Source organism: Catharus ustulatus, chromosome 4, assembly GCF_009819885.2.
Source record: "Catharus ustulatus isolate bCatUst1 chromosome 4, bCatUst1.pri.v2, whole genome shotgun sequence".
Taxonomy (NCBI): domain Eukaryota; kingdom Metazoa; phylum Chordata; class Aves; order Passeriformes; family Turdidae; genus Catharus; species Catharus ustulatus.
Genome location: NC_046224.1, coordinates 59,389,887 through 59,401,133, shown reverse-complemented (window position 1 = coordinate 59,401,133; position 11,247 = coordinate 59,389,887). Strand labels below are relative to the sequence as shown.

The window sequence follows — 11,247 nt, the reverse complement described above, 5'->3', positions numbered from 1 at the left end:
CTAAACCTGGCAAAATATCTGGGAAAAAAATCAATATAACTTCAAACTAGCCGCAACAACAGAATAAATAAATAAATTTTTAAAAGGGTAGCCATAGTCGTAGACAGGCAGAGCTAGGCTCTCTGCCTAGTCCCACTTAACCCAGTGACTTATTTGGGAGGACTCTGGAATCTACTGTTCTGTTTTCCCTCTAGTGAGAGAGACTAAATCACGTGTGATGAGGAACTTAAAGCTTTCCGGCTTCTTCCCCACTGGAACTAATTGCATACATTCAGTGTTTCCCTTCTACTTTCTTCCTTTACAGCTAGAAAATGTAATGTTACAGCACTAGATGAAAACACGGTTTGCTATTATTCCGTATTTTGCTTGCTTTGGTCCTGGAGGGATTCCAAGAAATCACTTCTTTCTCTGCTTAGCGGCACACCTAAATTTTCAGTTAGTGTGTTCCATGGGTCTGAGGAAAAGGAAAATATAATCTGATTCTCATTGGTACTTACAGTGCCGGATGTGCTTATTACATTAACAAGGCGTTAAGCTACATTCGCGCTTATTGCCATTTATAAAGTATGCCCCACTGGGACATCGTGCAAAAAATAAAATGAGTGTGATGTGGGTCTGGCCAAAGCCGAGGGAGAGGGAGGGGGCCCGGTGGTGGCTCTGCTCGGGTTACATTCTTTGTTGGCCTGCCTCAGGTTACATCCCTTATTCCTGCCAAGGCATCGCTGTGTGCCTCCACGAGGGATTCGTCCAACCTCCAAAAATCCAACCGGAGTCGGCCTCAGGCCAGACATCAGCGAGCGCAGAAATCAGATACCCCTGACTGAGGAGATACCCTCACCTTGAGCAACTTCTCCCCGAAAGACAGGTAAAATGCTTTATTTTTGCTGTATTTTAATCTCGCTTGTAGCGATTCTGACCAAGCCTGTGGCTCTGTGACTCTCGGGGACCAACAGCCCAGTTGTCCCCTGCGCAAGTGAGCGAGCCGAGGCCATCAGTGTCCAGTGTCGCACGGCCACCCCCGGCCGCGGCAGCACCGCGCACCCGATGGGGACATGGCTCCAGGGACGGGCCAGCACTGCCCGCCCTGCGCCACTGCGGGGCCGGGGCGGAGCGGCGACATCCTTGAGGCTCCGTCCTTGGCGGGGATTGAGCGCGGCCGCCGCCTCCCCCCAGCCGCGCCGCCGGGTCCGCCCCTTCCGTTGCGGAGCGCTCATTGCCGTGAGCCCCGAGCTCCCCTCACGCTCCCGCGCCCCTTCTGTTGCGGAGCGCTCGTTGCCCGAGCCCCGCGCCCCCTCCGTTGCGGAGCGCTCCTTGCCCGAGCTCCGCACGCCGCGCTCCCCTCGCCGCTTCCGCGCTGTTCCCGCTGCCTGGTGCGTACACCCCGCTCCGGGAGATGCTGGATGGCCGCGCAGCCGGCCCGTCGCTTCTCCCCCGGGCTGCTTGATCCCGCTAGGCTTCGGCTGTTGCCGCGGGCCGAGCATCCCTGCGTGGCCAATGGGTGATGCCTGGGGTGGCCGGAGCCGGGCCCGGTTCCCGAGGGTTCGGGTTGGGGTTTGGGTGGCCGGAGCCGGGCCCGGTTCCCGAGGGTTCAGGTTGGGGTTTGGGTGGCCGGAGCCGGGCTGTGGCTCCCGAAGGTTTGGCGTGGCCGGAGCCCCTGGCTGCCCTGAGGCTCGGCGGGGCCGGGGGGATCCCAGCCCGCTCCCTGCGGCCCGGCTGGTTTGGGGAGTCCCGGTGTGCCGAGAGGTGAATGCCCGGCAGCTCTGGTGGAATTTCCCCCTCCGGCGGGCGGCTCTGGTAGTGCCATTAGCGGGGTGTGCAGCCGAATTCGTCCCCGTTCAGCCCCTGGCTGGCGCAGGGAGGCAGGGACCTAGAGCTCCGTGGCCGCGGAGGGTGTGTGTGTGGGGGGAAGGAGCCCTGCGAGCAAGGGCAGCGTGCCTGGAGTTGCCTGAGGTAGACCCGGCTGTGGCAGGTGCCTTCTCCATTCAGAACATGCCTTTCAGCTCCCTCTGGCTCACTCTGATCCACATCTTTCCATCTCTCCTCGCAGAACACCATGGCCACTGTCAAGGACAAGCTGATCAACCCCATCGCGGAAGGAGCCGAGGTTCCCAACAACAAGATCACGGTTGTGGGGGTTGGCCAGGTTGGGATGGCCTCTGCTATCAGCATCCTTGCAAAGGTACGGCTCAAGGACAGCCTGCTCTCCAAGCCCCCATGCTGTCGTGCTCTGCACTGCCTGTCTTAGCAAAGGGTGGGACGTTTGGGAGGTTGGCACAGGAAGGAATCATTAGCAGCTGGGGTGAGCAAGCAGTGACCTACAAGCCTGACCTCCACATTCAGCCTCTCCTTGTTCTCTCACCTTTCTGTCTGTGCTTAGTAGTAAATGTCTCTTTAGGCTTCCAGGCTTCTGGGAAAATGTAGGTAGGAATGACTCTGCAACCCCTGCCAAACTTCTCATTTTACTCTTTAAATTTTTTTATTCTTCCTCAACAAGGCTGGAGTTTGCTTGGTGCAGGAGCTCTGCAGGGCAAAGAATGGGGACAGAGCAAAAATCTAGGTAAAATATAGGATAGGAATCAAGAGTGTTTGCTTTTTATTACTTTGATGAATATGTGTCCTGGTAACTGAAAATACTGCTATCCCCTTCAGCAGCTTCTTGATTTCTCTTAAGCCCTTTTTCCTTGTATTTTTTCCTTTTTCCTTTATTTTTTCCAGAGAGGTGTTAGCTAGTTTTTAAATAACTGAAAACAGAGGGCTGGACTTGCAGGTTATGACTTTTCCTGTTACTGGTTTGTGGGTTATTTTTGTCAAATCTCATGGTGCAGTCTTTGAGCAAAATAAAGGCTTATTAATCAATGAGGATGTCTTGTTCTTTGCACTTTGTTTTTAGAGAATATTGTGAATTGATTAACTTCGGAAAGATGGGAATGGCAGAATTTTTTTTTTTTAAAGAAGGCATTAACAGATATGCCCTGCACCCTTGCAGGGGCAGGTCTTAAATCAGGTAGTTCACAGTCAGGTGAAAGTCTTGCTTGTACAAATAAACCAGCTGTATTTTGTTTGTAGATGACCCTCCAATCTGTTACCCTGAGGATGCATGTTTTAATGCATGTTTAATTGTGAAAAAAAAAAAGTAAGGCCTTTCACTTGCTGATATTCATGAGCCCTGTGAACAAGGAAAAACTGATAGTAAGAGCAGGCCCCAGTGAAACTGATGCGACAGTGGCAAATAGTTTTTAAAACAAGTAAAAAGAAATTGAATGGAAAAACAGTGGTAGCTCATTGTGGGTTTTTATATTTTTAAGCACATGTTTGCTTCTCATGGTTTGAAATCAGTTGGTTTTGAAATGCTGTAACCTGTGAGGGAGCCAGGTGATGTTATCACAGATTGAACCACAATTCAGCATTCATTTAATGCACTTTAAGCAGGATCAAACTGCATTGTCAGGTATCTAAGCACAAAGTTTTACTGTTAGTGAACAGTATGCACCAAACCCAGAGTAAGAACTGGTTTTAAATTCTTCAAGCATGGATGATGACATGGAGTTTATTTCAGTCAGGCTTCTGCTTTTACTCTCTCACAACTATAAGCTGCAGTATAAAATGTTTTTATAATAAAACTATCTGTTTCTTGTAACTGAATTATAATAATGTAATAGAATCACATGGGCTGGAAAAAATCTCTTATGGTCATTGAGACCAACCATTAACCTAGCACTGCCAAGTCCAGCATGTCCCCAAGTGCCACATCTTGAAGTTTTATAAACACATCAAGGCTTCCCTGGGCAGCCTGTTTCCATGCCTGACCACCCTTCTGTGATGAATTTTTTCTTCCTATCCAAGCTAAACCTCCCCTGGCACAGTGTGTATCCTGTTCCCTGGGAGCAGAGCCTGTCACCCCCCCCAGCTGTCCCCTCCTGTCAGGGAGTTGTGCAGAGCCAAAAGGTTCTCCCCTGAGCCTCCTTTTCTCCAGGCTGAGCCCCTTTCCCAGCTCCCTCAGCCTCTCCTGGTGCTTCCCCAGTTCCCTTCCCTTTCCTGGACACACTCCAGCCCCTCAGTGACTTTGTAGTGAGGGAACACAGGATCTGAGGTGTGGCCTTGCTAGTACTGAGCCCAAGGGGAGAGTTACTGCTCAGGTCCTGCTGGCCACACTATTCCTGGTACAGCCAGAATGCCTTTGGCCTTTTTGGCTAGCTGGGCTGGCTCATGTTCAACCACTGCTGACCAATATGATGTAGGTTTGACTTGTGCAAGATGCTTGGCTCTGATACTGATTTCTGTTTGTTGGTGTGGTATTAAATAAGTAAATTTGCATGGCTCTGAAACATACATGTTGGTTATTTAGTTCCTGTACAAAGACAAGTCATTTGATGTTACCACACTGATTTAGAAATGGAACCTAAATCTGTTCTGAAACCTAAATATCACCAGTAGCTCCTGTAGAGAAAAATAGCTGAAGAATCCTTTTTCTCTCAGTTTTAGTGTTGAGGAAGTCTGTTCCCATTGTATATTGTTGTGAAATGAATTGACTGGTGGCATGTTGAAAGAATACTTACTTGATAATAAAATGGTGCATTCTTTCAGATATTTAAATATTTAAAACAGGCCTATTTGCTGGATACATTTAGAGGGTTTGCTACAAGTTGATGTGAATTCTTCATTGATTCCAAGTTCTGTTGTTTTCAGGGTCTTTGTGATGAGCTTGCTCTGGTTGATGTTATGGAAGACAAACTAAAAGGAGAAATGATGGACTTGCAGCATGGGAGCGTGTTCCTTCACACTCACAAGATCGTAGCAGACAAAGGTGCACCTCAGTTTCTTTGATTTAACACTGATGTTCTGTGACTTTGCTTAATATTGGAGAACTAGTTGTGCAGTCCTAAAGAACTCTTAGGATTTGGCATTGCAAGAAGTGAAGTGTGTTGAGTTGGGGTGAGTTGAGATGAACACCATGATGGGAGTGGCTCTTAAGGTGGGCTATCACATGTCTTTGCAATTTGGGGCTTGTTTAGTAAAATTGATTTCAGTAAAACTGCATGTAGAGGAAATAGTTTTATTTTCATAGTGGAAATAAGAGTCAGGATGGTTAAATGTACTCCCAACACCCACATATTGATGTATCAGGTCACTGTTATGGGATGGTGCTGGCTTTCAAACTGATGTCTCATGTTTTTGGGTTTGAATGCAATGCACAGTGCAGAAGCTCCCTATAATGCCTGTATTAGCACAATGCTACTGGAATTAGTGGAATTATTTTAAACACACTCTGTATCTTCTCCCCTGTGCTCTGGTTAGACTATGCTGTCACTGCCAACTCCAAGATCGTGGTGGTGACTGCAGGAGTCCGTCAGCAGGAGGGGGAGAGTCGGCTCAACCTGGTGCAGAGGAATGTCAATGTCTTCAAATTCATTATTCCTCAGATTGTCAAGTACAGCCCCGACTGCATCATCCTGGTGGTTTCCAACCCAGGTAAAGCAGCCTTTTCCTAAATACTTAAAAATTTAGTTTGGCAAGATGAAACAGTTCTCAGAAAATCTCTTCAAATACAAATTGTTGAAACTTAATAGCTTGTTGTGGAGATCTCAGAGTACAGATAAATACTCGGTACTTTCTGATGCTCTCTTCATTCAGAACTTGTCATGATGTCTGTATTTTAAAATAATGCTTTGTGATAAGTAAGTTCTTTGTATACTTTGGCTTAAGCAGCAGGAAGTTTAAATTTTTTATCTCTAATGGATAGCTTTTGTGTCTGGATAGGATAGGGCTGTTTCTCACCATGAAGAACTTGCCCTATAGTCATGACTATATTTTCAGGAAAAAGAATTTGCATGCTGAAGCCTATGGTGAAACAAGGGCTGACTGTACTCCACAGTTCAATTAAAACAGAAAAAGAGTTAATTATGCATATTTGTGTTCACTTGCAAGTATCTCATTGCACTGAGACTGCTTGGATATTTGGATGTCTGAAGATGACTGTAAATGTTCTGATGTGCTTTGTAGGGTGTTCCTGTACGGTTGTCTTTGCTTAATTCAACATCTCAAGGCAGTACTGGAGAACTGTGGTGGTTGAAGTGACACTGCTTTTAAAGATAACCTGGCAGAGTGGAACCAGTGCATGCTTTGTTGTGGGTTGAATAATTAGCTGGTGTACAGTTAGCCAGTGTTCTGAGCAAGTTCAGGAACTTAAGGCTGTTTTAAGCACTTACCTGAAAATCAAAGTGAGACAAAGATCAGGCTGTTCTTTTTCTAGCAAAGCTGAATTCAAGCTGTCGACTTCTCTCCAGCAGAATAGCTGTAGGAGGAAAATTGCATGTTGCTTTTGCAGAATTATTTTTATAATCCTTTATTTTCTCAGTGTGTGGAGTTTTGTCCACTGGTCTTATATAGTGAAGTTCATTGTGAGCCCATGAGAAGGGACTTTGGGGGTGTAACCTTGATGGCCTTCCCTGCCCCAGATAAAGCTGTAGGGAACATGCCACTTGCGAGGTATGAACTGCGCTTTGGTGCCGGAGCAGAGCAAATGATGCATTTCAGATCTGTGTACACAAATGTGTTCCCTCCTGAGAACTGCCTGGCTCCTCAGAGTTGGAGTCAATTTCTGCAGCCTGGTTATTGGTGTTGCTTTGAGCTATGGATTAGAGTTTTTTTCTGTCTGCTCACATCCTTCTGTCTGCCCTACCTAGCTTTGGGTTTTTTCCTAAAACTGTATTTTTAGAAACACATGCAGCTAAAGCACGTTGCTCATCTGGCCTTTCATGCTGCAGAGGTGGTAGATGCAGAAAGTGCTTAGTGCACAAATCAAGAAATTAAACTGAAGGAATTAGCAGCTGTAAAGAGTATGTAAATCTCAGACTTTTGATCATAAATTGTTTAACCTGTTGTTGTGATGGTGAACTGGAAGGGAGCATTATTCAATAAATTGCTGGAATGTTTTAGCCACATGAGATCAGTCCCAGTTCTGAACGCCCTGGGGTTTTAGCTGTGACCAAAAAAAGTGTGTCCAACTTTAGCTGGCAGGAATCTAATCTCTAAAGACCTTCCTCAAATTTTCTTAGGACCCATCAAGCTACTGTTCAAAATTTCAAGCACTGCATCCTTTTTAATCCCCCGAACAGTCAGATCCAAAATTCCTTGACCAGTGAGCCCAACTGTGTTTTGAGCCCTCTTGATTGCCCTGCTGTGCTCAGTAAGGTAATTGTTGGAGCATTCTTGGTGCGAGTGGAGTTTCATTTGCCATGCATGCTTTTCCTTTCAGTGGATATATTAACCTATGTCACATGGAAGCTGAGTGGGCTGCCAAAACACCGTGTGATTGGAAGTGGCTGCAATCTGGACACGGCCAGATTCCGTTACCTGATGTCTGAGAGACTTGGGATCCATCCAAGCAGCTGCCATGGCTGGATCTTGGGAGAGCATGGTGATTCCAGTGGTAAGGAGCAGTTCTGACCTCCTTGGGAATGAGCATTACCATATCAGAGGTTGAGGCCTGAGGTTTGTTACAGGATTCTGAAGGAGCAGCTGCAGCTGAGCTTGAGTAACTGCTATTTCACAGTATTCTTATGAAGATTAGAGTTGAGAGAGGTACAGGAAATCTACCTACCTGTACTTAGTAAATGTGATTGTGGCTGTATGATTAGAGCTTGAACTGACAAGGCCAGTGTTGTGTGAAGGCTACAGCTTGCTCCTTCTCTTTATCCTCAGTTTTTGGAGTACCATTCCACAGACTGTAGCACAGTTCTCTGAAAGCACTTGCTAGGTCAATAGCAGAACTTGTTTTTCTAGCAGTCCAGGTTCAGACTAACAAAATTATCCCTTACCTTATTTTGTGACTTTTCTCCTTGCTGTTTAAGTTTTAAAATGTGAAATCAGAGAAGTTTAGCTGCCCTAATTCAGTTTGTGTATTCCAAGTCTCAAATGCTGCAGCAGAATGTTTATGTAGATTGTTACTGCTTTATATTTTGGTGCTGTGTATTTCTAAGAGGTTTATCCACCTCTTCACTGTCCCATTGCATTTGATCAAAGTACAGTGTCAGATCAACAGCAGCAGTTATTGTAGCCAGCCCTACACTAATGAAAGCAGAAATTAGCAATTGCAGAGCTTATCCTGTGTCTTTGTCAAAACTGCTTTTGCTTTGAAGTAACTCCAGATTCCTGCTTCCTTCCCAGAAACAGAGACTGATCCTACCTCTGAGCTTCTGGGATGCAGGGAGAGGTGCAAATTCCTGTCTTGATATTCTAAGTTTGCCTATTGCTACCCTCTTATTCGTGTAAATAAGAATAGACTTCCTGAAGGCTAATCCTAATACTGAAACTTCAAAAGTTTTGAGCAAAATCAGGTCTAAAAGGCTGGGTAGCTAAAATATGCCTTTTTACTAGAATTTGATGTTTCTGACTTCAGAAACTTCCAGAGTCTGAAAGTTCTGCTGTCACATGTTACAAGTGACTTGTTAAAGTGCCAGTACTAAAACAGTCTCATGTTTGACAGATTTAACTGTAGCTAAATAAATACTCAAAACCTGCCTCAACCATTGCTGTGATTGTGGCTGCTCCTACTTTGTTTCCAAGTATTTTACTTAGGAAAAGCGGAGTGCTGTTGGCACTGATGTCCTGCCTCTGTTGCAGTGGCTGTTTGGAGTGGAGTGAATGTGGCAGGGGTTAGCCTCCAGGAGCTGAACCCTGACATGGGAACTGACAAAGATCCTGAAAACTGGAAAGAGATCCACAAAGAAGTGGTTGCAAGGTATGATGACCTGAGAGATAATGTGGATGGATGCCGTGCTGACAACAGTTTGTCTGCACTCTGCCTCTGTTCTGGTGCAGCTTTCATGCCCTCTTAGGCGGAGAGTTGCTTGAGTGAGTGGGACTGCTGTTTTAAACACAGAAATGCAGGATTTCAGCTGGTAAGATTTGTTACCCTGCAGGGAAACAAGTTATTGCATAACAAACCCACTCAAGTTCTGAAGAACCTAGAGCAGTGGGTGCTTGTTTTCCCACATGGAGTTTCTTCAGTGGGTAACTTTGTTCAAAGGGCACAAGCCCAGGAAGAGGTAGCATGTTTTTGTGAGCAGAGTGCTGGAGTTGGGGAAAATTCTGTTCATGGATGCAGGAGAGTTTGTGTACAGCTGACTAAATGTTGCTAACTCTCTTGTGAAATGAGTATACACTCATTGGGGTAAAGTGTGTGCAGATGTTGGCTAAAAACCTCAGGATGTAGTGGTGCTATGACTGTAAATGTTTGCCTATACCATTATGCCCCTGACCGAAACGGAGAAATTGTCAGGTATAGCCGTGTTTTTTTTACTTAACACTAGGATCTCTTCCTAGATGGGAGCTAATTTTGTTTTTAGCTAATCCTGTGAGAACAGGATTCTTTATTATGCCTAGGGGATAATGTAGATTTTATACTTCATCCTCTAATGTTGAAATACATAACTTGGACATTTTAATTCTGAAACTTAGTGTGTTTCAGAAGTTTGAAAATTTTTAAATAGCTATTAATTAACTAATTAAGGCTTGTAATTTGCAGTGACTTGCTTGAGGACATCTTAATGAAGTTATATTTCAATGTTTCCTTAGTGCCTACGAGGTGATCAAACTAAAGGGATACACAAACTGGGCTATTGGCTTTAGTGTGGCTGACCTCTGTGAGACCATGCTGAAGAACCTGTACCGGGTGCATTCAGTTGCTACTCTGGTAAAGGTAAGAACTTGGGCTAATTGGACACTGGCTCATTTTATTGTTCTGGACAAGCTAAATAGCCTCAATTAGCAAGGTGCTGAATGAAGGAAGCTTTTTAAATTACTACTTTGAATTTCAAATGGCATCTTACTATTGTTGTTTCCTCTAGGCTGACCTCTTAGCCTACTCCTCTCACAAGTATGGAGCTGAAAATAAAGTTCTCTGTGCAGGATTAGCCTTATGTGAAACTTTGCCATGTGTGGCATATGCAGATTCCTTGAAAGGAAGTTTCAGTGTTAAAGTGGAAGACTTGTTGGAGGCCCAGCTGTGATTCCAGGAGCCACTGTCCTTTTATAGCTGGTGTAACGAGCTGCTTGTGGTCTGTACCAGCTCCACAACCTCTGCTGCAGCAAGGCTGTGAGCAGGGGGAGCTGCTCCCTCTGTTGGCCTGTCCTAGTCCTGTGTCTGAACATTTTCGGCTCCTTGCTGTAGAGAACTAAGAGTAAGAGAGAGGTTTGAAGGTGGTGTTTCTGCCATCAGCTGTTTGGTATTGCCAGGCATTTGGTCAAAAACATCTCTATACTGTTTATCTTCTTGAATACATCGTGGCTGAAATTTTTGTGCAGGTTGTAGAATGATGGTTTTTGAGCTCTGCTCTGAGGAGGTTCCCTGCAACATAAACCAACCACAGATCTGTGGTGACAGGCCTGTGTCTGATCTGTTTTGTTTGTGACAGGGCATGTATGGCATTGAGAATGAAGTCTTCTTGAGCCTTCCTTCTGTCCTAAGTGCCTCTGGCCTGACGAGTGTCATCAACCAAAAGCTGAAGGATGATGAGGTGACCCAGCTGAGGAAGAGCGCGGACACACTGTGGAACGTCCAGAAGGATCTCAAGGATCTGTAACTCAGGAATGTTAGGTTCCAGCAATAGAAAAACAGCATGTTGTTTCAGATGTGGGCTCTACTCACCGTATATCTCAATGGTTAACATAAAATATTCTTCCAGACTTTGGTCCATGGTAGCTAAACTAGGCTTGCTGTAACGCACAAACCTTACAAACAAATAAAGCAACTTTCAGGCGTCTTTGGTTGTCCTAGTTTCTCTTTCTTCAGTATGTAAATGATGTTCATTCCCAGACCTGTTTCTGATAGAGAACTTCATAGTTTTACTCGTGGGTAGAGGAAATGGAATGAGCATTTGGCTCTGTGCCACCAGCCAGAAATATGCCAGCAATAAGGTTCTGTGTGCTACTGGCATAGAAATAGTCCCATAGATCCTTCTCTCTTCTGGATTAAATTCTTTGCTTGTTAATGGTGTCTAGTTCTTATAATTAGAAAAACATTTTATATTTGATTATCCAAAATTCAAGGTTTTTTCTGGACTTAGACTGGAATGTTGTGGGATTGATCTTGTTTATTAAACAAACCAAGTTGGGTCTTAAATCTCTACATTTCAGCACAATTGTTAGTCTTTACATACTGGCGGGGGAGCAGATTTAAAAAAAACTCCTGAAGTTTATTTCTTAATCATTTACCATTATGGAGTAAATATTAACCATGAAATAGAA

General features: G+C 45.0%; 1 protein-coding gene across 2 annotated transcripts; it reads left to right on the top strand.

The window, feature by feature from the left end:
• The first annotated feature begins 729 nt into the window (after positions 1 to 729).
• Positions 730 to 10,763, top strand: LDHB (lactate dehydrogenase B). Of its 2 annotated transcripts, none has more exons than XM_033057879.2 (8): positions 730 to 865; positions 2,048 to 2,179; positions 4,687 to 4,804; positions 5,296 to 5,469; positions 7,256 to 7,429; positions 8,623 to 8,740; positions 9,577 to 9,700; positions 10,416 to 10,763. In XM_033057879.2, the coding sequence occupies exons 2-8, from the start codon at positions 2,054 to 2,056 to the stop codon at positions 10,581 to 10,583; spliced, it is 1,002 nt and encodes a 333-aa protein (XP_032913770.1). In that variant the 5' UTR covers positions 730 to 865; positions 2,048 to 2,053; the 3' UTR covers positions 10,584 to 10,763. The 2 variants fall into 2 exon arrangements, with proteins under 2 accessions (XP_032913770.1, XP_032913769.1); XM_033057878.1 differs by lacking the exon at positions 730 to 865 and adding an exon at positions 1,184 to 1,370.
• Positions 10,764 to 11,247: the final 484 nt, after the last annotated feature.

What these genes read in the sequence shown, in the direction of transcription:
- LDHB (XM_033057879.2), top strand. Translation starts at nt 2,054, where the DNA reads ATGGCCACTGTCAAGGACAAGCTGATCAACCCCATCGCGGAAGGAGCC. An exon ending in CCTGGTGGTTTCCAACCCAG is followed by an intron (nt 5,470 to 7,255) that starts GTAAAGCAGCCT and finishes TTTTCCTTTCAG; the next exon opens with TGGATATATTAACCTATGTC. An exon ending in AGAGCATGGTGATTCCAGTG is followed by an intron (nt 7,430 to 8,622) that starts GTAAGGAGCAGT and finishes CCTCTGTTGCAG; the next exon opens with TGGCTGTTTGGAGTGGAGTG.